The 24,490-nt window shown below is 41.6% G+C and overlaps 1 protein-coding gene across 1 annotated transcript; it reads left to right on the top strand.

Annotated features, from left to right (window-relative positions):
* The first annotated feature begins 1,347 nt into the window (after positions 1-1,347).
* On the top strand, positions 1,348-24,328 carry LOC141807907 (follistatin-related protein 1-like). The gene is made up of 11 exons (XM_074694096.1): positions 1,348-1,573; positions 1,707-1,763; positions 18,295-18,396; positions 18,536-18,665; positions 19,524-19,556; positions 19,715-19,845; positions 20,264-20,382; positions 20,765-20,877; positions 21,373-21,483; positions 21,629-21,723; positions 23,028-24,328. The coding sequence occupies exons 1-11, from the start codon at positions 1,571-1,573 to the stop codon at positions 23,067-23,069; spliced, it is 936 nt and encodes a 311-aa protein (XP_074550197.1). The 5' UTR covers positions 1,348-1,570; the 3' UTR covers positions 23,070-24,328.
* Positions 24,329-24,490: the final 162 nt, after the last annotated feature.

The raw sequence follows: 24,490 nt of genomic DNA, 5'->3' as shown, positions 1-24,490 counted from the left end.
TGTTGTCAGGTATTATACATAATATAAGACATATAGAGGGCAGGATTTTATGCTTCTATTGGTTTCTTCTGCTGTGTTGAAATATCAAGACATCCCTTTAACACACATGAAACAGATGTTGAAATCATGTCTCAGCAGGATTCATTTTTATCCAGGATTGGATTCACTTGTTCAAGCATTTTTTTTCCTACACAGACATTTGAAATACTAAAAGTCAACTTTGAGGGAAATTTAGAGGCTTGAAAATGTCAAAACTTTTCTTTTTAAACAGCTGGAAGTGAGATATCTGTTGATACAAAGTGTGAATTTTGAGTTTAGTAAAATAAGCCACTTGTTCTTTGTCAAGTTGTTCCCAAAGTGAAGGTTTTAAAACATTTTCAACACCAAAAACTTTTAACAGTAGCATATTTTACCAGTCTTTATAAATTATAAACAAGAATATTCGTTACATTTTATTTTAAAAATCATGCAAACGGGACATTTCTTTAATCTGTTTTCTGCTTTTCTTTTTTACCTCAAGACCTCTGAGTGACCCCAGTGTTTTTGGATTGGCTTTTTAATGTATTTGCACTGTGGGCTATGGGGTTGCCAATCTTTGGAACTGCTATATTAGGAGCTAAAAAAAAAAAAACAAGCATGGGAACCCCTCATTTAGTCAATGATACTCTCTGACTATAAAATATTAAAATGAATGCTGCTTTTTGATAAAGCATTTGTCATTTTACTAAAGTTTATTAATGTGTTTTCCATCTTTAATGTGTATAATGTAACTGTTGGATTTTAGAGCATGTTTAAGTATCCACAAGGACACTTTTGTGTAAATATATATATTTCCTCTATTTCATTGTTTGGCTTCATATTTAAATGAAAATTTGTTGAGATGAAATCATTTTTTTAGCAGGCTGAGGTAGTCTTTTACATTCAGCTCATGTAGAATCTTGGTTTGGAGATCTGCTGCCCACTAGTGGCCAAAAACCCAACGTATCCAGTTTTAAGTCGCCTAACTGCAACCAACTTTCATGCTTTTATGTTTAATATTTTTTATTGTAATGATGCCTGCCATATTCTTTGGTGCAGAAACGATAAATGAAACAGAAACATGATGTTTTCTTTCTGCAAAGCACCGTTGTTTGTGAAAATGTGCGTGTAAACCCTGTAAACCTGATCCACGCAGCAGAAATGGTGTTTCCTTCTACCTAACATAAGGAAAAAGCCATTTTGTGGAGTAATTTTTCAGGAGACTGCGTTTTGCACACATGAAAGGGTAGACACAGGCCTACACACTCTTCTCCGGGTCCCTCCCCCCTCCTCTGCTCCTCTGTAAACGTCCTCAAAGGACTCCAGACGTTTTCATTGGCCGTGGCGGAGAGGGAGAAGGAGGAGAGACCGACAGACTGGCTCGAATTCCTCCGCGCTCCTCACATTTCTTCAAATCACGGACCTCCTGCTCGCTCCTGCTTTCTTGCGACCTGACAAACATTCACCAGACCAGCTCCAGCTCCAGCTCCAGCTCCGGCTTCCTCCTCCTCCTCCTCTTCCTCCTACTCCGAGCGGAGCAGCTTTTTCCAAAATGGTAACACTGAATAGTAGAAACCGCGTTTTTCTTTAAGTTTACAGCATCTGTGAAGTATCCGCTTCAGAAACGGTGTAAATATTTAACTCTTGCTGAAACCAAACCTGACTTTTTCTCCTTTTTTTCCGTCCAGATGTCGAGAGGTATCACCGTGCTGGCTCTGGTAGCCCTGGCTGTCTGTAATGCTGAGGTAAGTTCAGCTTTATTTCTGACTCACAAACTTAAAACTAAAAGCCTTTGTGCGGTTAAACAACATGGTTTGATGTATCCCCAAATGTGCACACAACGCTCCCTAGGCTTTTCTGCAACATTTACAGAACAGTTTTGTTCACATCCGAGCAGAGAAACATCTGTAAAGCGTCTATTATCCCAAACAACATGGTGCTGTGGTGAAAAAGAGACATCCTCAGCTGGGTTTTAAAGCCTATACTTACCCTATAGCTTGGCATAGTGTTTATCTTCTCAAGAAGAACCAATTATACATTTATTGCTGTCACTCTTACCAATTATGAGCTTCATTGTTAAGAAAATCAGGCTCACTGATTCACTTAATTACCACTGGGACAGATTTCAGATGGGACATCATTCTTAATCTCCAACAAGATTTCATGGCATTAAAATCTGAGACTGATTTTCTTCCTTCAGTATAATTCTATTCTGGACTTTATTCAAATGCTGCAGAAGTTCGTCGTTATGAGGTTTGAAGTCTAAGATAGATGCCACAGTGACACTAAAGTGACAGACAGCTGTGAAAAGAAAAGAAAGCAGTGCTTGTGTTTGCTGCTCCAGGGGGGGTTTGATGGCCCTCATCATCAGTATTGAAGGGTTTGGTGGCAGCTGCTCTAATGGCACACAAACACCTTGTTTGGGTGGTCAGACAGCCTGAGAGCTTGTGTGTGTTTGTTGGTGTACTCAGGGGGTGTGAGAATGCTCACCTTATGGGTGTCACACTGCAGCTCTAAGTAGTCCAGCCTCCGAGTAAACATGGAGATAATGTACTGAGTGAGCGCGCTGAAGGAGGACCACCTAGCTGTGTGATATGGTGAAAAACATCAGATGAGCAGTACATATAAAATGATACGATAAGATTTGATACGATAACACAGGATACCTATGATACGATAAAAATATTCAGTATCAACAATGAGACAAGATACGGTATGATACAAAAGGAAAGGTTATGATACAATATGTCGTGATACTATACGATAACCCATGATATGCCATTATTTGACACTACATAATGCAGTGTGACATGACATGCCATGATACGTTATGATTGATATGGTGTGATGCGTAAAGATACGATATGATACAATGAATCATGATGCAATATGATACATGACCATACGACACGATGCGTTACCATTGATATATGATACAAAAAGATACAACATGTCATCATGTAATAAAATCAACCATGATAACATAAAATAGATGTGACAACGTGATGCGTGACCATATGACATGCTATGGTACAATAGGATATGACACCACATTAAACAGTACAAAATGATATGACCGGCATAATATGATAGATGATGATGCTTTAGGATACAACATGATACACACGATAGGGTTCAATATGATACAATATGACGTGGTACAACATGATCCAGTAGGTTGTGATACAGGCATGATGTGACATCATAACATAACATACAACATGAAACAATATGACATGATACTTTCAGATTCAACATGCTACATGGTACATTACCATATGACATGATATGATTTGTTATGATTTGACACAGCATAGGGATGGGAATCAAAAACTGGTTCCTGTTGAGAATCGATGAGGAATGTTTAATCCATCGATATCGTTATCCTATGTGCTTAACAATTCCCTTATCAGTTCTTTACATTGTGCCGGAGCCGCCGGGCCTTATGTCGACTAGTCTGCTGCAGCTATCTTAGCTTAGCAGTTAGATAACGTTTCCTAAGAAAACTCTGATTCAGGATTTTCACCTTGAAGTTTTACTGAAGAACTGACTTCATAAAGAAATGTACATTACTCTCTCTCAGGAGATTCATATTTGGTACATTTGAAATGGTATAAATCACCTTATTTACCAATATAACAAAATAGCGCAAGCTTGATGCTCACACATATGGCAAACTGCATTGATATGCTAGCAGTTAGCATTCATCAGTATAACTTAAGCTTCAGAATGTCATTTTAACTTTCATCACAGAAACATATCACATCAACTCTTCGTAAAAAAATACTGAGAATTTCAAATGTCAAAAGCTAACAGGTAATTGAAAGGCTCATGGCTGACTTCATAACTACGGAAAGCTTCCAAACAACTTAAACCATTGCTGTAACACTTTGAGACACTAGATGGTCTACTTGAATCATTAATATAATACAACACAGTAAACGTCACATTGTGTGCAGTTTTTACATGTTTCTTTATTATTATGCTCAGAAATACCCAGACTCATGGACCAATTACATTTTATTCACTTACAGCATAAACTAAATTAAATGTTGTTGACACAGAAAACCTGTAGCAAGAAAATTCACAACAGGAATTGATAAGGAAATTGATAAAGAATCAGATTAATATAGCAGACAGGATGTCTATAACACAAGAATGCAGTAAATGATTAAACACAGTAAAATCCCGTACACTACATGGCATCAGGATGTGTCAGAATACCATACAAAAGGATATCCTACGATACAACAAGAAACAATACAACGTGATACAGTATGGTCGAGGTTTTGTTACACTGTGAGCTGATTCAGTGGGATAATTGTTTTCCCCTGGACTCAGTTGTCCTTAGAGTTTCTGTAAACGTGCTGAAAACTGTGTCTAAATTAAATCTTGTTAAACCCGGCTGTTGATTTCACAATGAACTTTTTGGTCACATCATATGAAAGTCTATGAAGCACTCAGATTATACCACAGAGCTTCCAATCAGCATTACATTTTAGGAAAGACAGGGACATCTTAGCAAACATTGCATGACTATGCTAATTGCTGACTCTGGCATGGTGAGCAGAGCATTTTGTGACTCACCATGCAGTGACTGGTTGAAATAAATAACTCTCAGATGTCTTGGCTTTTTGTTCCTCCTCTGATTGAGACTCATGATTTTGAACATAAATTTAAGGGCTGCAGTTCGCTTGAGCTATTGCTGAGCGTTAATGTGACTTTGACTTCACAAGATGTTCAAAGGAACTCTTAACTTTGTTTCTTAGACCTACTTTTCTACTTTAAGCTAAACTTCCAGAGACCTCAGAGAGACACCAGGTGGTGATTGATTGTCTGTCACAGCTGTTGAACACCTGGCTTTGTGTTGACTCCTCTGTTGACCTGAACAACAGTTGCAGTCTGGGGGACTAAAACTGGGAAATAGCTGCGGCCTAATTACAGGATGAATTTTTCAAACACTTGCAGCGACACCAAATGTGCTCCACAAGATAAACCAATTGTCTGCTGCCCGATCCATCTTTATAGCTGCACGCAGATGGCCATTAGTGTCCCTACTGCCACAACAGCCTGACGTGTAGGCTGACCTTCCGCTGCTGTCCCTACATCCGTCTGCTGGCAGCAAAAAGCGCTTGGCGGTGATCTGTGAGGTATGGCGTGGTGAGGACAGAGCACACAGAAGGGTCTGTTGAGTATACGCTCCAAGTTAATGGGGAAGCATTGGAGAGGCATCTATCCTCCAAAGGTAATTACCCTGATAATATACGGCCTGTTGTTCTGCTGTGGGAAGAGCCTGAAGTGGCATTCCAATGATGCTACAAGTTTGTGCGAAGCAATCACCGGAGGTGATCTAATGAGCCTCTAGCATGTGTGTTTAGCAATGACACATGTGTTTAAAAAGCTGGAAACTGATGAAAATAAGACTCTCTGTGTGCGAATTGATGTGTTTACTAGCTGGCGTGAGCGCAGGTTATTAAAATCTGGACACCAACTCGTGATTTATTATGAAGGACAGAGCCTGTGTGCTTTCTGAGGTGAGAAATTGCAGCGTTTGAAGACAAGCAGCTCAGAGATGAAGTGCTGCAGGGTGGCCTGGGTCAGGACTTTGTGTGCTGGTGTGTTTGCAGGATAGGAAAGAGATATGCATCTTGTGTGGGGAGGAAAAAAAATAATGTTGATGTCAAACACACAGCGAGCTTGATATGCAAAGGAGGTCGAGATGCAGGCATAGTGAAAGTCACAGGAGTTTGCAGCCTCAGGGGAAACATGCCTGTGCTCACAGAGAAAGAGGAGAGGAGTGTTTGTGTTTCTGTTTTTGCGTTATCTTGTTATCCTCCATCATCCGCTGTGACTGGGTGGAATGACACAAGGGTTAATTAAGTTATCCACACTGGCTCTGGATCTTGGAAAAAACACAGATGTCAACAAGAAAACCAGACAGTTTCACCTCCCGTTCCACAGCGTCCACGAGCAGGAGGAAGGTGAAGGCGCTTGTTAAGGCCCAATTCTGCAGACTCCCATCAAGTCAAGCAAACCCACTATGTTGCCATGTTGATGCCTGCTCCTTTCAATTCAAGGTGGGCTAAAAATATCAGCCCAGGTGTAGGGAACATGAGCAGGAGGGGACACTATGTCCTCAGTCTGTTTCAGCTTGCTCTAATTACTGTAGCTCAGCATCCAGTTAGGGATCCTGCTCAGGCCAGAGAGTTAAAGTGATGTAAACCAGAGAGAGGATGGAGCCACAGTCGTGCAATTACAGCGGGGGAGACGGAGAGTGAGGTAAGACTTGGCTGTAGGGTAGGGGGGGCAGAAGGACACAGAGATGAGGTGTGTGTTGCGTTTCATGTCCCTGCAGTGTGTACTCTTCACTCTTGGCTTGGCTTGAAAGGAGTCTTCATTTAGTGTACCAGCTGTGCCGGTGTCTTATCATTACTGGCACTCTGCTCTGAAGGCCCAGCACACATAAATTAACACACACACAGATGACAAAGAGGAGCATCAAAGGGTTTAACTTACTCATGCATGCTGAGCGTGGAGCATGCATCGAGGTGAAGAGGTCTGAATTAGTTCCCGGTGATGCTTCCTGTCTGCAGATGTGAGGATTCATAGATGCTGAGTAACATGGATTAAAGACTTGTTAGTGTAGACACAGAGTGGAGAATCAATCCGTCTCAACGATGCATGGACAGTTGTTTTGTTGTGAGTTGATATAAATGTAACTCGACGTATCGGCCAGTGAAAGCATCACAAATCAATTGCAGGCCCCCGAAGTGGATCCAGTTAAAATGATATAAAGGCAGACTCTCTGATGTCAGGTTATACTGGATCATTGTTTGAAGAGTTTAATATTCTATTGTGGTAGTTTGAGTTCCCTTCAATGCTGCACTCCACCTTGTTTTAATATTGCACTGACATTTTTTGTATTATTAGTCAGGCAGAAACCTCACACAACCCATTAACCTCCTCTAGAGATCATCTTGCATTCAGCAGCCTGTGCAGAGGACGCACCCTGAGATCAGGCCCCGCATCTGTAATGCAGTTTACTTGGCAGTCAGGAGGTCACTGCGGGATGAGTGATTAACTAGCTGCCATTGTTCTGGCCTGTTGTCATTGTTTGAATTCCTCCACCTTTACCCAGAAAGCCTCGACGACTGCAGCCCGAGAAAAAAATGGCACGTTTACAAAGTGGTACCCATGAGGGGTTTGTGTCACAGAGGGGTTGTGATGGAGAAACAGCCTGGTTTGCACTTTAGTCTCTTCTGCTGAGACCAAATTCAGTCTTGCTTTTCCGGAGTGGAAAATCTCAAACATTTGCCGGCTTTTATTGGATTGGTCGTTTACTTTCTCTTCTGTAAAGATCATTTACTTAAACAGATGAATCATTGATTCTTGAGATGATAGGGATGCTCTCATTCTGATCTCAACTCTTGGATGAGAGCAGATCTGGGCGTTATCTTCAGTAGGGCATTAGGTCTAAAAAGAACATGAGTTCATCTCATTAATGTCTAACATTTACACTCGTATTCCTGCAACTGAGCTTCGCTGCCATAAATCATACAGCGTCTCAGAGTTGTGTGCAGAGCAGCCTCAGATTTAAACGTGCTGTATTGCTTGCACACAAATTTGCAAAATTGATGACTTTTACAGCAAAACTGCTGGAATAAGTTGAACGCGATAATCTCAAGATGTATTTTATTTATTGTTTTTTACTATTGATTATTGTTACAACACAGAACAGGAGAAGTGTGCCGCTATTATCTCTGCAAACTCATATATCAGACTAGGAATCAGTATCAGCAAGGGCCAGAAATGCTGATATGAACATCCAAAGCAAGTATTAGAAATAAAAGTACACCAGCTTTAATGCAAAACCCTAACCATTAAGAATATGCGATAGAACTTAAGTTATGAGGAAAAATTTCAACTCTCAGTCTTAGACAAAAAAGTTTAACCTAGTATTTGATTATTATGATAGATTTTTTAATTTGCCTGAAGCTTTTTACTTATGTCTGTGTTCAACCAGCTTCAGAAGCTCAAAAGATGCTGGCTAACACAACTTTTAGTTTTAGAAAAAGGGATATTTTATTTCTTGTTACAGTTTTTTGGGTTATTTATATTCATTCTGTCTTGATTTCATAGCCTAGCTCAGATATTAGGAATGTGGGGAGGAGAGAGTGAAGAGATGACATCCAGCAAGCCAAAGCAGTGACCGCTGTGGCGTGGACTCTATACCCTCTGTACATGAGGCTAAAACCTCGAGGTCATCTGACACTCAGTTCTGGATCCCTAATGAATGAAACAGATCACTGTTGGATCTGTGTCCCGTACTTTTGTCTCGGCCCGACCCAGTGACTCTCTGGGTCAGCAGATCTGGTGTAAAGACATTGAACAGAGTTCAGACTCGAGTGAGGACACAGACCTCACAGGATTTAAATCCAGAACACTTCGACTCCGTCTGCTTTGTTATCAAATCTGAAACAGTCGCAGTAATCTTTTCTCAAATCTCAGCACAGTTGCTGAGATTTCAACCACACATCTTATTTATTCAGTGACTGGAGTCGTTTTCAGATGCGTGAATCGCAGCCGAGGGTGTTTGTGTTATGTTGTTGCTTCAGTGTTATGAAGTATCAGAGTAATCAACAAAGATATGAAGCTGAAGATTCAAAGTACAAAAGACTAAAAACTATTATGAGTTGGCCGTATGTTTAACAGAGTCATTCCAAGTGTTTGGAGCTTTGACTTTAGAGATAAATCTTCTATTTTCTTCATTTTCAAAATGTTTTCTCTTAAATATAAACAAGATGAATTATTCACTGCTGTCTAAGACCAGTCTGACACTTTGTGCATCTTATTTTATGAAAAACAACAAGCCTTAATTCTTAAGAAGCTCATCTCTGTCTAGCTCTAATTTAATAGAATTGTGGTTTCTGTCTGATCACTTTCTTTTATCTGTTATTTGTCAAAGCCAAGCCAGACATGCTTGAAATAAATATGTTTGCAAAGAACTATAGAGAAAAAAAGGCCTTTTTGTAGTTTTTGAGACCTGTTTTGTATAATACATGGATCATAGCTAGGGCTTAACAATCAATCGAATTGAAACCAACATTGCAGTATAGCACAATTTGGGATGCACCGTTTCGATCCTGGTACCGGCGCTGATCCAGCCCCTCAGAGCTGGATCAGGTATAAAATTTTACAATCAAATAGTCATTTCTGAATTCTGAAGCATTTTTAGATTACACTGCTGTTTAACATTTAAACACTTATAGTTTAAATAAAAATAAAGTTCAGTAATTCCACATGTACTACTTTTTGTGTTTTACTCAAAACATTTCCAGTCTTATCCCAGGGTAGAGCATGCAGCAGGTTGTTATTTCACACTGGTATCAGATCAGGATCAGTATCGATTGATACCCAAAGCCCAGGTATCGGTATCGGTATCGGGACCAGAGAAGCTGGATCGGTGCATCCCTAAACACAATGCAATTTTCAAATTGCAAAGGCTGCATTACAGAAAAAAAGTTTCATGTACACAGACCTGGAGAGAATCCAGTAACATGAACTCATTCTTCCTTGAAACCAGAAAAAAGTAAAAATGCCAAATCCCTTATTCACTTTAGTCTAAATAGTTTTTTTCTCTTACCAACAAATGGAGGTCAGTAAAATTTCACAGTTCTTTGTCTTTTTAATTAAAAACTACAGGAAGTTATTATTTATATGTTAACTGTTTCCTTTGTTAAAAAAAAGGCCCTTTCCCTCCATAAACACATCCCAGCCATTTGCCCCGATACTGGCCTCAAAGAGCGAGCAGGGAGGAGGCCAGGGAAGCTCCTCATTCTCCTGGACTGAGACGAGCATGGACCCTCCCTCCCTTCCTCTCTTATTCTCCCTCTCCCCCTCCTCTCCTGGCTGTGGAAAAATGCCCAGAACATAGCAGGGGAGGGTTGGAGGAGAGAGAAAAGTGGTGAAGTAGACAGGGAGGAAAGAAAGTGAAAGGTTCGGTGAATTAAGGGTCATTTTTGAATCGATTAGAGAATACGAAGCAGCAGAAGCTTCACTTTCAGCTGGTAGTTCTTTTTAGGACTGCCGTGGGTCAGATGGAGGGGACCAGGGACACTTTTGTCCCAGCAGTGTGTCCACAAAGGGGAGGAGAGACTGTGTTTGTAGCATTTTATGCTCTCCGGTGACGTTTTAACTGCTAGCAGATGTGTCCCTGCCCAGACTGTGACTTATTTCCTGCTTTCTTCACACTCTCCTTCTTTCTCTTTAACTTTCTCTGTTTCTCTCCCTGCCCAACTTTTCCTCCAACAACAGGGCTGGTAGTTTTAAAAGAAGAAGCAGCAGACGGAGGTGACATCACCCTGTCCGTTGGTACATTCCTTCAGCACTGAATAAGAAAGAGGGAGAAGAATAACAGCCTGTTAGAGCTCCTTTGTTTCTGCAGGTTTAATCTCAACAAGCTCCCCCATGAGAGTGTTTGAGACCACCCGTAGAGCCTTTACATAGAGCTCATATCTTTAGAGCCTGCTCAAATTAGTCTTACTTTGGCCTCATTATTCCAAGGACACTTCCTGCCGGCTATCCACTATCAGCTCCTTCCCAAAGAAATCCATGAAACACCAATCAGGCGTCTCAGCAGGAAGCATGTCAGCAGAATGTCATTCTGAGGCTGGATGTGTGTTTCGCAGAGGAGGCTCTTTGTATGTCTGATCTCAGGAGGCTGTCAAGTCGAGAAGAAATGAGCCTGAACCTGATTTGTTATGTATGGAAATAGAGTTGAACACATTCTGAAGCAGGAAAGGCGTTAATAATTGAGGGCAAACGCTACAGCCTCTGTAATGATTCAAAAAGTCTGTAATGTTGCTCCCATGTGAGAAAGTTCCTTAAAGACGGAAACTGGTTCATCGTCAGCGTACAGTCGAATAAGAGTGTCTCTAATTCCTCACTGGCAGCGCTCCACTCGTCTTCTTGTAAGGCCTACTCAGAGCTGGAGAGAAGCGAGGGAGGTCGTCATGGCTTAAAGGAGACAAGCTGTTCATTTGGAGCTCTTTTTCGTGTCCTTCTTTTTTTTATTATCTGGCATTAGCACAGCACTCGTGAGGCTGATGATTGTTGGACAGTCCGGAGCTGGAGGGACAACTCTTGAGGAAAAAGTGCAGGATAGGGGGAGAGAAACCACTGGGCACCTCTCTGACCTAGATACTGGAGGAGATTGGGCTCAAGGCGAACTCTGTCAGACCCCAGCTGAGGCACAACATAGCTCAGGAATGCACCCACCCCACCTCCTGATTCTTCTTTCCCCCTGCTTCATTATTCTATTGCAGTGTGATTAGAAACATGCCCATAAAAAAACAGGGATGCATTTACGGGATTGTGAGTTTCCTTGCTGTGCACACATTTGTCAGTCCATCTGTCAGTTAACAATGCTGTGTTCTGGTGGTGAAGCACATAGTTTAGGGAATGAGGTCATGTGGGTTAGGGCTGAACATACGGTCTGTTAACACCCTGTTTTTTGTAGAGTGAAGACAAAATCACTGAGGACTTGTTGAGATGAGAACATCCCCATTTGTAAAAAAACAACAAAATATTGAGTTTGTGTTAAAAAAAAAACCCACAGGGTTTATTTTATGATTGAAACATTGTGATGCACATGTAGTATACATACCAGGCCAGTAGTTGGCAGTGAAACCTATAGACTGTAAAGTGTATAATACATGGATGTTGTTTGATGACATCACCCATCTGTTTCTGCAGAATAGTTTTGAAGCCTTTTGTTGTTAGCAGAAATATTAAACTTAGCTTTGGTCGAGCTTGTGTAAGTAAAGGGGCAGGGTTTGAGCCTCATCACACGCAGTTTCAATGTGTTTGCCTATCAGTAAAGTCAGCTGTTCCTCAATTTATGCAAAACTTGTAATTTTGTTATTCTCTTAACCACTGACTTGTAAGAAAACTCTGTTTTGGCTAAATGTGTTTTTGAAACCAGGCTGTAAATATCTATATTTCTGTTTCTATTTCTGACCTTTTTGGTGTGTATGGGGTCAAGTGGAAACTCTATGAACTGTGGGTTTTAGCACTTCGTTTAAATGAGATGTAGTGTAACCAACAGAAAAGTTGTCATTTTCAAAACCTGGCTTCAAACAATTGTGTTTGCAGCCTCCCAAAACATTTTTGTGTTAAGATACATCAAACTGTAATGTTTACTGTAGTTCTATGTTCAACATGTTGTGAATGGAGCCTTGTAGGGGTTTTGTTAACTGAGTTATTTCTTCAAAAGTAGTGAAGTCCCATCAGTCTTCCATTTGTATTCTCTTTCCTCTACTCTTTCAACCTTGCATAAACATTTTTACGTAACCAGGCCAACTCTTTCCCCCCATTTTTTCCTTTATTTATGCTAAGCTATGCTAACCCCCAGCTTGCTATGACTCACATTAACTTCAGAGACATGGTAAAAAAGTGATGAAACGTCCTCTCTTCACTCTTAAAAAATGCAGCCTCGTTCCACAAAATGTCAAACATGTGAGTAAAAAGTTCTGAACTCAAATTCTGTTTCAAGTTTTGGAATTGCTGATGATAAATTTTGGCAAAAATAATCTCGCTCTGGAGACAGACGATGCCTTCAGGACACAGTTGGAAGCCTGCTTTGACTTCACAGCTTCGGCACCATTGTTATAACTTTATAATGAGCTCTGAAATGTAATTTCTTTGATGAATAACTGAGTTTGGGTTTAGTTTATATAATAATTTCTGCTTTTATTCTCTGTATAAATTTGCAGATACTAATATGAAATTTAACTAACTGCTCCATTCAGATTTTTTTTAATCATCTGTTCTGGTGTCACACAGCCTGCAAATGTATAATGTAGTCTCCAAAATGAACACAAACACCAAAACTTGTTCCTCGTCGCACACCTGTCTGGGAAAACTTGAATTTAATAATTCAAGCTGTCATTTAGCATAATGTTTTATTTATAAAAACTCTCGGCAGACTTACTGTGCCTGAGTGGAGAGCGGAGAAATGTCAGGTTGTTTGTTACGTTAAATCTTTCATGAGGAGGGGCCAGCTTAAAAAAAAATATTTATGAAGCTTTTTGGTATTCACTGATGGTTGAACCTGTCTCACTGACACGCTGATGAAACTCAAGCTGGATCACCTTTCACCTCTGTAATGCAGAACAGCTCAATATCTTGGTAAGAGGGACGTCTGGATGAGCGTAGCGCTGAATCAACATCTCGAGAGGATGAATTTTAAAGGATTCAAAGCTAGTATGTATAAATCAAACCCTGTGTGCCTAATAAATGCATTAAGCTGATTAAATTGATGCTGAATGCTACAGAGAGGCATGTTGTTACATTATTCATTCATAGAAATAAACTCCTGAGTTTGAAAGACGAGCAAATTCCTTCATGAGTTTATCACCCTGAACATGGCAGGGTGTTTACAATCTGTAAGTCAATGTTGTTTATGCTAATGAAGGGCTGGGTGCATTGTGGGTATGGATCCACAGTGGCTGTAAAATGACACCCGGAGGGGAGAAGCATTGATTGGCTCCCTGGATCAATGGAGCATCACTGAGACACCCACGCGCAAACGCACATGCACAGATTCGCTCCATTAGTTCGACTGTTGTGCGTACGGAGGGGTGCAGAAAGACGTGGAGATGGATGCTCTAATGGGATTTTAATGTGTAAGTGCGTTTCGGATTGAGCCGTCCTGCTGTTACACTGCATGCTTATTATCAGCGCTGAAAAATGAAAGAAGCTTTTGAGTTTCAGATTACATTTCTCTTAAATTCCAGTTAGCCTCAGTATGGAGCGGCTCAACATGTGGCAGGGGAGAAATCCACTTTCAAGTTTTAACCACCTGCCTCTCTTTTTTTCCACTACCTGTTTCTCAGATCCCCTCTTCCTCCTCCTCCTCCTCTCCTCTTATCCCCCACTTATGTTTTTCTCACTCTGAAAAGCTCGTCTCAGCTCACTGGCACATCTCTCGCAGCCATAAAAGGCCACGGCACGGGGAATAAGACAAGACAGGGAGAATTAAGCTGCACTGTACTTCAGAACTGAAGGCGAAAGTATGCACTGAGGGTTTGTAGAGAAATCACTTCTCTTCTAATCTTTTTGAACCCTCTGATGGAGAGATCGAGGCAGGAAAATGAGCTGTGAAATGTGCATAAAACAATCATTTCTTTGCTGGAGGCAGCTCTCTGAATGAAGGGCGCTGCTTAATCTGTAATGATTCACTAGTCACTTATTAGAGCTGCAGCTCCAGTGATTGGTTTTGAATTGGAGAGAAAGAAAATAAGGAGCTTTTGTTTATTGTTTTGAAAAATTGATGCCGTTTAAGTAGGACACCCACTGTGGGTGTGTTTGCTTTTGTTTGGGCTGACTTTGTACATCGATCCCGAACGTCTGTGCTGATGGTTGTTGGATATATAATCATGTTCATAACAGTCATGTATTCATACAAGGGGGAGTTTTGGGAACACTTATTATTTATTTGATTATATAAACTTGAAACACGAATAACTGTTCCTGTTTTGTGAAATTCAAGTATGTAACAACCTCTTGTTGGAGTCTTTTTGAGGTTTCTGGATGAAAACAGTCCTTTCAACTTGAGCTGAGAGCTTTATAAAGACGACAAAACTTGCCCTCCAGCTCCTCTAAAACTTCAAAACACTGCTTTACATCTTTGTGGTCATCTTGCAACAACAAGACAGGAAGTCACTGATCCTACCAAGAAAATAGGTTGGAGTAATGTTTTTATTTTTAAGTTTTGCATTCCACAAGCACCGTTTTTTTTTACCATCCTAACAGGGTCTAGTTGTCCTCCTGCTTCCAGTTTCTAAACAAAACAAAGCTAAGCTAACCTAAGCTAACTGGACATCAGGTTTTACTCACACGCAGCGAATGTACACTCTTCCATTGAACAGCCTCACTCTCACACACACACACACACACACACACACACACACACACACACACACACACACACACACACACACACACACACACACACATAAATGATACCTGGTACCTTGCAATGGGTATTGGTACTCAAGGGTACCAATTTTCCAAAAAAATATCAATTTGTGTATGATGATATATATCTATATTTTACAGTTCAACATATTTATTCTTCTATATATAATCTTGCATTGCTGTGTTTATGTCCAGCATGGAAAATCACCTGCCCTTTAAGTCCCTCACAGTCACAGTGATGCATTTAGGTGCCTAAACATGGTACCTTTTGATTTACGTGAATCAGTACCCGGTACTTTCATCAGAACATCAGACATCAGAATACTTTATTGATCCCCGAGGAGCAATTTCATTTCAGTTACATCCCTTTTTTAAGACATATGCGACAAACAAACATAGGGAAGCACAGAAATGAGATGAACCTAGGAGCTCGGTAGCTACCCAGCGCCCCCTTTGCAAAAGATATGAAAAAAAAACAACCCTGGGAGAAGAAAGGTCAATTCCAGACTATTTCCAACAGGGGGCGTAGTTTGAGATCGAGAAAAAAAAAATCACCTCAGGATATGAGCACATGATAACAGCAATAAGCACGAAAACTTGCACAAATGTCACTGCTCACGCAACCTTGCTCGGGCACGCGCTCCTCGACTTTTGACAGAAGTTGGTTGGTACCTATAAAAGTATCTCATTTCGGTGCCTATCCCTACTCTGGATCTTCTCTCTCGCATCAACGGTTCACATAGGTTTCTTTTCAAGTCAATGTGTCAAATCACACTGGATCTAATCCGGTCTGGCTGCTTCCCTGCTCCGGCAGGTCACAGCAGATGAGCAAGCCTCCTGAATTTGCCAGATGCCTGATCTGATGGAGCCTGATCTGTGATGTATCAATGTACAAAATACAGATCAAACAGGACGGGAAGCTGTGCATGGAAACCCTCAATCAGGGACTTTCAAATTAAACAAACTGTGTCAACAACACACAGACATAATGAGTGGAGCCAGACCAGGAGTCAACAGGTTTTACAGCCCAACATTAATATGGAGAGGCTCATCAATGGAGTGGGAAACGGGATCTCCTCGGTCTGTGACTCCAAAGAGTGGTCAATTTGTAGATATGATGAAGAAGATTTCATACATTTAAAGCTGATTGCATAACTAGACCACGTCCCAAATCAAGATCAAAACACGGTTTCAACCCAGATCCGTCTCGAGGACGTAGCAGTGCTCATCCAGGCTGGATTTATGACCACAAAAGGCAGCCTCAGCTTCTGTGTCAATCATAAAATCTGCACCCCATGCTCTGCTCTGATCCTATTATGGTGCGCAGCTTAATCTGCCTCTTTTGATTGACACCTCTGTGATCTTGTCATAACAGAAGCCTGTACATGTGCTCACCATGGCAACAATCCACTTGAATCAGCTGGAGGAGAAAAAAAAAAAAAAACACGCGCCTGGTGCTCGTGTATTCATTAGCTAAATGTCAGGGATCCTGTGCTGATTCTGCTCGCAGAGAGATGGACGGAGAGTGTGTGTGTGAGAGTGTGTGTGTTTGTTTAAACGGGATTCATCTGAGGAGCACATCCATTATTCATCCTCTCATCGAAGGTTTCTACAGGTTTCCACAGGCTCCAGCACATCTGTGTCCAACAAACTGAATTGTCCAACACTCTCAAAGCCACAGGGATCACTTTGAAGATTTTTCTATGACCTCAACTTGGGAGTGCAAGTGTGTGTGAGTGTGTGTGTGTGTGTGTGTGTCAGAATTATGCATAGAAATGAAGCTCAACTCTACAATCCCTCTCCTCGGGGTTAAATCTTCTTCACTCGCTAACAACTCCCTCCGCTCTGCTTCCATCTTGTTTCATTCGATCATAAGTGTGGTCACAAGAATCCACCCTCATTTTAACCTACATACCAGAACCCTGGACTCACAAACACACACGCTCACAGCTTCAGAGCCAGCTCACGTGCACTCACACACACAGGGCCAACTTTGTGTCTCGCTCTTACAGGAAACGGGGGCTTACAGACGGAGAAGGAGGAGGAGAAAAGATTTCACAGAGCATGGGAATGGGCCCAAAGGAAAACACAGCTCAGACTCCAGATGTGGAAACACCCTGCACACACACACATGTATACATAAACACACAGATAGAGAGAGAAGGAGGTAATGAGGGTCATAAAGCTGCTCCACTTGGCGTCCTGTGATTGGTCGATTTGTGGCTGCAGTGAGATCATGTTTTTTGGCAAGTCGGCTGGTAATCTTCTTCGATAAACAAAAGATGAAGAAAGCAGGCCTCAAGCGAACAACGAGGGGAGAAAAAGTTATACACAAACACCAAACATTTGATCCATGTTTTTCACTCTGTCCTTGTTTTTCTGCTCTGTAAGTGGTCGAAACCCAGAAAAACTGTGTTGCTTGGATTGCAGAAGGTTTCAATCTGCAGCCTTAGCCCTGTTCTTCTCTCAGAGCCAGTTTCATGATTTCATTCCTGCCTAAGTGGAGTACGGTCAGCTGCCACTACTTGAGCAAAGTCTGGTATCGTTGACATGGCAACTACCAGCAAACACACGAGTGTCTCTTCTCAAATCTCAACTAAAATGTGAACTCACAGAAAAGGCAAATACTAGGAGGTGTATTAATGAGGACGGTAAAGACAGATGTATGGTTTTAATTATCCTCAGTACATAAATTATGAAGATTATCTGAATCATCCTCTGGGATTCTTCACACGGTTGGGGACAGACTGTGCACAATTTGGAGTGAGTCAGAGTCAGGGGGACAAATTAAAGCAGTTTTAAGGGATCATGTAGGGGGAGTAGCGCCATCTAAAGGGGTGAAAACTGACTTTGCAGGATTGTGTGCACATTATTGTTATTTTGATATGACCTAACTATAACAAAGAGGACACATGCACAAGATACTGTTTGTGCACAAAAACTTAGATAAATGATCAACTTCAGAAATCAGAGAATATGAAGGACAAATTTTAACAACAACAACAATCTCATGTCTCAGACTTTTTGAGTTATAGAAAAAAAATTTGAGTTCTTTAAGGATAGCATCAAAAACTGTCCGTAACATTTTAATTCTAGTCTCAGGGTTTGATTTACCAAAGCATAGTGCAGCTTTTGCATCTGCACGTGAGTCAAAAAGACACAAGTGTCAACAGTATTACTTGATGCCAACAGAGTGTGATGGACATCTTCTCAGTGCTTCCTGGCATGACACAACAGCGCCGCCTTCAGTGTAAAACTTGCATAAAGCGCTTCTAAAGTTTCCTTTTTTTTCCCCAGGAGCTGCAGAGCAAGAGCAAAGTGTGCGCCAACGTCTTCTGTGGGGCCGGCAGGGAGTGCGCCGTCAACGAGAAGGGGGAGCCCAGCTGTCTGTGTATAGAGGTGAGAGTCGGGGTCGCTGGGAGTCGGGCTAATGCTACTTCAGTACAGGAATATGTCAGGAATGTGAGGAAGTCAGGGAGAAGAAAACAACCACTTGTGATGTTTTAATTCATGAGCACTCTCCCTTCCTCGTTCCCAGAGCTGTAAGCCCCACAAGAGGTCAGTGTGCGGCAGCAACGGGAAGACGTACAGGAACCACTGTGAGCTCCACAGGGACGCTTGTCTGACTGGTTTGAAGATCCAGGTGGCTCATGATGGACACTGCCAGGGTAGGAGAAGCACAGGACACAGCATGAAAAATGAGAATCAAAAAATAAAAACCTCAAGTGAACCTAGAGTTTAGAAACCACTGAAACCAGCTGCGGTGAGGCGAGGAAGAGAAAGTTTAAAAAGAGAAACTGCTGCTGCTGTTGTCTATGCACGGGCCTGTGGTCTGGAAATTAATCTCGACACCAGCTCAACAAACTCAAAAACAAACACTACATAGAAAGAGAAATGTGTTGAGTTGGCCTTTTTGCTTTAGATCACAATCTATAAAGTATTTATCGGAGTTACTCAACAAAAGATGTTCACAGTGTCAGATAGAAAGGACATAAATCTGTTTTTCACCTGGAGTGTGATTACATATGGCTCACCTGACGTATTGTGAGTCCTGATAAGAGTGTGTGTGGTAAATTGAAGCCTCTCCATCTATTATCTGCTGCTCATATTCATATAACTGATACATGAGGTCAACGGGTTGGTAGACGACCATATAAGGCCAACCACGTGTTCCTGCACAAAAACAATGTGCCACACACACACACACACACACACACACACACACACACACACACACACAGGCACACTACACACACACACGCCCAGCCTTGACTTTATTCTTTTAATGCGTCTCATCGTTGTGTCTTATGGTAGGTGAGTCTTTTCACTGCTTGCAGTCAGATGTCACAGTCGTGTCCCCGCTGGGGTGAACATTGATCCGAGCTGTGGCAGTCACTTTTAAAGACCTTTGGCCACAAGCGCAGTGACAGCAAAGTTTATCTCCATTGTTTTGAATCAATGCTGATGAATAAAAGCATTATTACACTCCAGATTTCATGTTTTTTATTCTGTTTTTCACACCTTAGAGAGGAAAACCGAGCAGGCAGCTGCCAGTCCAGGTGAGTCAGTGTGGGATGATGAGTTTGCTTGCTTGTTTATTTGTTTATATTCTGGATTAGCCACATTTTAGTATTTAGGTCATTGTTTAAAGATGGATTTAATTGTAAATGATAATAATGAAGTTTTAATGTGTGGAAATGTTCCCTTTGCGTCCCAGTGGTTTGCTACGCTGCTGACCGAAATGAGCTGAGGAGCCGTGTGATCCAGTGGCTGCAGACCGAGGTCGTCCCAGACGGCTGGTTTGTCAAGGGATCCAACTTCTCTGACATCCTCCTGAAATACTTCAAGGTATTCTCCGGAAAGAAAAATGTGCACACAACTTTTCACTGCTCTTGTTACAGAGTGGCCCAGATAATTGATGTAGGTCTTCTCTGACCACGCTGGCTCCAAAGCCGCCTCAGACTGTGTCTAATTATTCATGTGACGGACCTTTCAAGCCTGTCAGCTGATGGCTGTAATTCAGTTTAATGAGGGTCTCTGCAGAGGAGGACCCCTGCCTCTCTGTGCTGACAAGAATGGAATTAGAGCAGAAGAGCAGATGGTTCTGGGAACAGTTTGTTCAAACAGCAGGGTTTATTTATCTGCTGGTTCCCACCAGAGAAACATGAACACATCGCAGCAGTCTTAAACTAACTACTAAGTATGTGAATCAAGGATTGTCGTGTCATGTCTTTCTGTGTGTAATCTTCTAACCTTGTCCCGGCAGTCATATGATAATGGTGATGCCCAGCTGGACTCCTCGGAGCTCCTCAAGTTCATCCAGCAGAACGACTCCGTCGTGGAGCTGCAGTCGTATGCCGACCAAGAGAGCAACAAGCTCCTCAGGTCAGTTTTTGTTTGTTGGTTTTCAACCCTAGATGAGTTTATTTGAGGGCAGGGTGGAGGTTGAAAATGGCTTCAGTCCCGCATGTTTTTCTGCCACTTTTCCCTTCAAACTCTGGGAACATTTTCCTCTGTGGCAGCGCTCGCACGTACAGATCTATATCTGTGTGCTGCAGAGCTATTTCCAGACGCGAGGTACATTAAATGAACCCTATCTCGCCTGTGCAAACATCACTGAAGGCCTGCTGTGGCAACACACTCTGGGATAAACACCTGAACAATTAAACTCTTCCAACCAGTCTTCATTTCTACGATGTACTTTTCCAGAGCTGTGAGAAGACTCTTGTATTAATCCCATGTTTGCGTGTGTGATTGTGTTTTCCAGGAGCCTGTGTGTTGATGCTCTCATCGAGCTCTCTGATGAGAACGCCGATTGGAAGTTGAGCTTCGATGAGTTCCTCAACTGCCTGAAACCAGGCTTCAACCCACCAGAGAAGAGTGAGTTTACAGTTAAAGTCCTGATGCCCAGCACGCAGCAGAAGTTTGGCTAAAATCCTGCAAGTTTGAGAAAGAGTTTTTTTAGTGAAGGATGCAGCTTGCCAAGTCATCAGATGTTGAAATATTTAGGATAAAGTTCACAGGAAGCAGAGACAACAGCCCTGAGCCCTAGAGCCTCAGGAAACTCAAGGACACAAACATTTGGCTGGTTTTGTGTATTTATAAATTCCATGTTTTGCACACAAACTTGGTCAGAGTGTATCTCAGACTCCCAGGGCTGGAAAACTTCCTAAATGTCTTGAATAACTTTTCTGAGACAAATCTTTTTCCTGCTCTGGACTTTTTTTTTGCAGATGTGTTAATTGTGCAGTAGTCAAATCAAGCTTTAGAGAGTTTAAACTTAACTTGGGTTTGAAGTTTTTTTTCCAACAGGTTGACTGATTACACAGTCCAATCAATGTGGACTCGTTTAAATTTTATTCCTGTGTTCTGCAGAATGTGCGCTGGAAGATGAGACATACGAGGACGGGGCAGAGACACAGGTTGAGTGTAACCGCTGTGTTTGTGCTTGTGGCAACTGGGTCTGCACTGCGATGACCTGCACTGGTAAGATACAACCTTGGAAAGTAATTTTACTGCTGCTTAGATAATTTAACATCACCTTTTACAACCAAATTAATCAGATTTACATCGAACACTTTGCTACAGAATATGCGTCAGCACATTTTTGACTCCTCCATCATTTTCATAGACAAAACAGCAGCTTTGGATGACACAGCAGATGCTGGGGCAGAGATGACCGAGGAAGAGTGGAACCTCCGTGTGGCTGAGCTCAACAAGCACCAGGTCTGTGTTTGCAATAAAACCAACTTCTTCACTCAGGATCACTGCGGAGAAAAGTTTGAATTGTTTTCATGCTAAGTTAGATTTGAAGGCATGGCTCTGTACTGGGAGCCCCCTGTCCTTCCATGTTCCCATGTGAGAGCACAGCAAAAACCCTGGGGCCAAGCTTGACTTCATGGCCTCTCTGATCTAACACTGTGCTCATTTTAATTATATCATCTTAAAAAGGGTCACTGGTTTATCCTTGAATTCCTCCACAGAATAACAACTCAGAGTCACAAATTCTGAAGTGTATATCAGGGTCCAGTTAAAGCCAACAGCTCATAGGACCCCACTTGGCTACAGGGTCTGTGAAATATCTTTGACGTCACCCATAAAGCAAAAGCCTGCTCTGAGATTCCTCCTGGATATGACTTTGTGTCTCTGGACAAAGAGCATTCGAAATCAAACCCGCTCAGCCAGCACAAAACAATTCACAGAGGAATCGGGGGAGTGTAAATTTTTATGTGTCTGTGTACCGGACCCAACACAGCTCGGCGAGCCAGGGCATCATCCGCTTTATGAGTGCTGGCCTGAAAAGTGAAATGATAAATCAGAGAGCGTGAAATGAAGGAGTGTTTTTCTAAATTAGATCGATAAAACTGAGAAAAGAGAGGGCAGATGGCAGATTAAAAGAGCCAAATGATTACCGGCAGTTTCCTTTTTGGAAGCGATTGTATGATGTGCTCAAGTTTGTGTGATGAATCAGGTTTATACTTATTTATTTAATTTCACACAAACCAGTCTGCTTACAGATCTTGGAGCGTGATGCTTTAAACATTTTGTGATTCAGAGAGACCTGAAAGAAGACTGATTCAACCATTCTGATTTGGAAAAAAGGTTATTACATAAGATTCTCGTGCACCAGTCATCTGCTGTGCTGCGAGCACACCTGAGACAGTCGCTGGGTCGATGACATAACAAGAAGACGCTCCTTCTTATTGTCATACACTAGTTTGATATTTTTACAACATAACGTCCTGCTGACTTTGAAATGCAAACGAGAGAATGAGGAGCAGATCTCTGGCTTGAGGCCATGGCTGAGTCAGCATGACCATGTACTCTGTACCCCAGAATGGAGGCTCATGATGCTGCTGTAAACACGTGGCTCTGTGGGAACACATTTGGTGCCATCAGCTGTATGCAAAATTGCAAAACAGTTGGCGTTAACTCCAGAAAAAAACAGAGTTATATTTAAACATCAAACTAAAATTTAACTTTTATTTCTTTTTGAGAAAAGTTCACAGTTGTTTTTGTTTTTCAAACAGGAAACTGTGGAGAAGATGAAGAGCAGCACAAAAGAGGCCTAAACAAGGATGCAATGAAGGAGAGGATGCACATCATCACCAGTTCTCCATACTTGATTTACCTTGTGGCCATGTGTTGTTTTGAAACTGACTTTTTCATGTTTTCTCTGCTATGTTAATTATTACACTTTTTATTTTTTACGATGTTTGTGTTTTTGTGTTGATGTTGGTTAGATTCAGGGGCAATCAGAGTATTATAGGATTCCCTCGTGTTCAGTACTGTCATATTTGATTGTGTTACTGCGCCCCTACACTAGCCTTGGGGCTATTTTTACTACAATCCTTGTATTTTTTACAGTAAATAGGACATTTTGTTTAGGAATAAGAAAGTCATAGATCAAAGGAGGTTAGTGGGGTTGGTTAGTGTTGGTTAAAGAAGCTGGATGAAGAGGACAAAGCTACTAGCATTTTGATTTCCCTGCCACAGTAGGCCACTACTTGACTGATGCACTTCTGTCTTTCTCTCACTTTCTTTTCCTGAATCACAAGCCGGATTTTTTTACGTAATAACTTTGCTTCTATGTACGGTATGTTTTTGGCTTGACTCACCTTGTTCCCCGTGTTATGCTCAGGCCAGTCTCTGTGGTGCTTTCTAACATTTCTCCTGTTTCTATCTGACGTTTCTCAGAGAGATGTAGTGGTCCAGCTTTCAGCCGAGTGAGACCTGCTCTGAATATAGCATGGTGAAAAAACTGAAACCAAAGTCTTAATGAAGTGTTTGAATGTTGTACAAATTCCTCCAGGTGAAACATTTACTCTGGACCCAGCAACAACACTATACCTGTGCTTTCAGAATCACTCTAACAGAAGGACTAGCCTCACTGTCAGCTATAGTAGCTTAGACGCATCAATAATTGGGTGCATTTAAGTTGTGTGTGTGGGTCTGTGTGGGTCTGTGTGTGTCTGTGTGTGTGGAAGTGTGCACTATTGATGCTGAGAATAGTTTGATTTGTTAAATGTCGTTATTTGTTAAATCCTGTACTTAAATTGGGAGGTTTGACAATAAATAAAAATCAGTGCCTTAGACCTGCAAGCCGTATCAGTCTCCACCTTTGCCTGCACGTCGGCGCTCACGCCACATGCCGGAGCAAGAATGAGTGAGCTTTTGCTGCAGTTAAGCAGCAAACTAGTGCTTTGTGACTCTATCCCTGATAAATGTCTGTGTGAAAGCTGCTTTTGTAGGATTAGGCAAAATCTTTCTATTCCACTAAACGTGCAGAGACTGTAAGGACTACGTATGTATGCCAATAAAGCCCATAAACCACAACACTGCTTTGTGTCTGTGCATGTGTGTGTCTTCTTATATCTGCAGGCCTGAGAGATCATCGGTTTTGGCTTTAGCCTGTTTCAAAATCTATTTTTTTATTTTTTTATTAAAAAAGTAAAACTTAATTATAATCAGGGGTCAGAAGGCTCTGATGAGT

Source organism: Halichoeres trimaculatus, unplaced genomic scaffold, assembly GCF_033239565.1.
Source record: "Halichoeres trimaculatus isolate MK-OKI-2021-1 unplaced genomic scaffold, fHalTri1.1 fHalTri1_scaffold_19, whole genome shotgun sequence".
NCBI lineage: Eukaryota > Metazoa > Chordata > Actinopteri > Labriformes > Labridae > Halichoeres > Halichoeres trimaculatus.
This window is presented reverse-complemented; position numbering and strand designations above follow the sequence as displayed.

Bases quoted from the DNA above. Each gene is read 5' to 3' on its own strand.
- LOC141807907 (XM_074694096.1), top strand. The intron at 18,397-18,535 runs GTGAGAGTCGGG...CCTCGTTCCCAG, and splicing joins CCAGCTGTCTGTGTATAGAG to AGCTGTAAGCCCCACAAGAG. The intron at 20,383-20,764 runs GTCAGTTTTTGT...TGTGTTTTCCAG, and splicing joins GAGAGCAACAAGCTCCTCAG to GAGCCTGTGTGTTGATGCTC.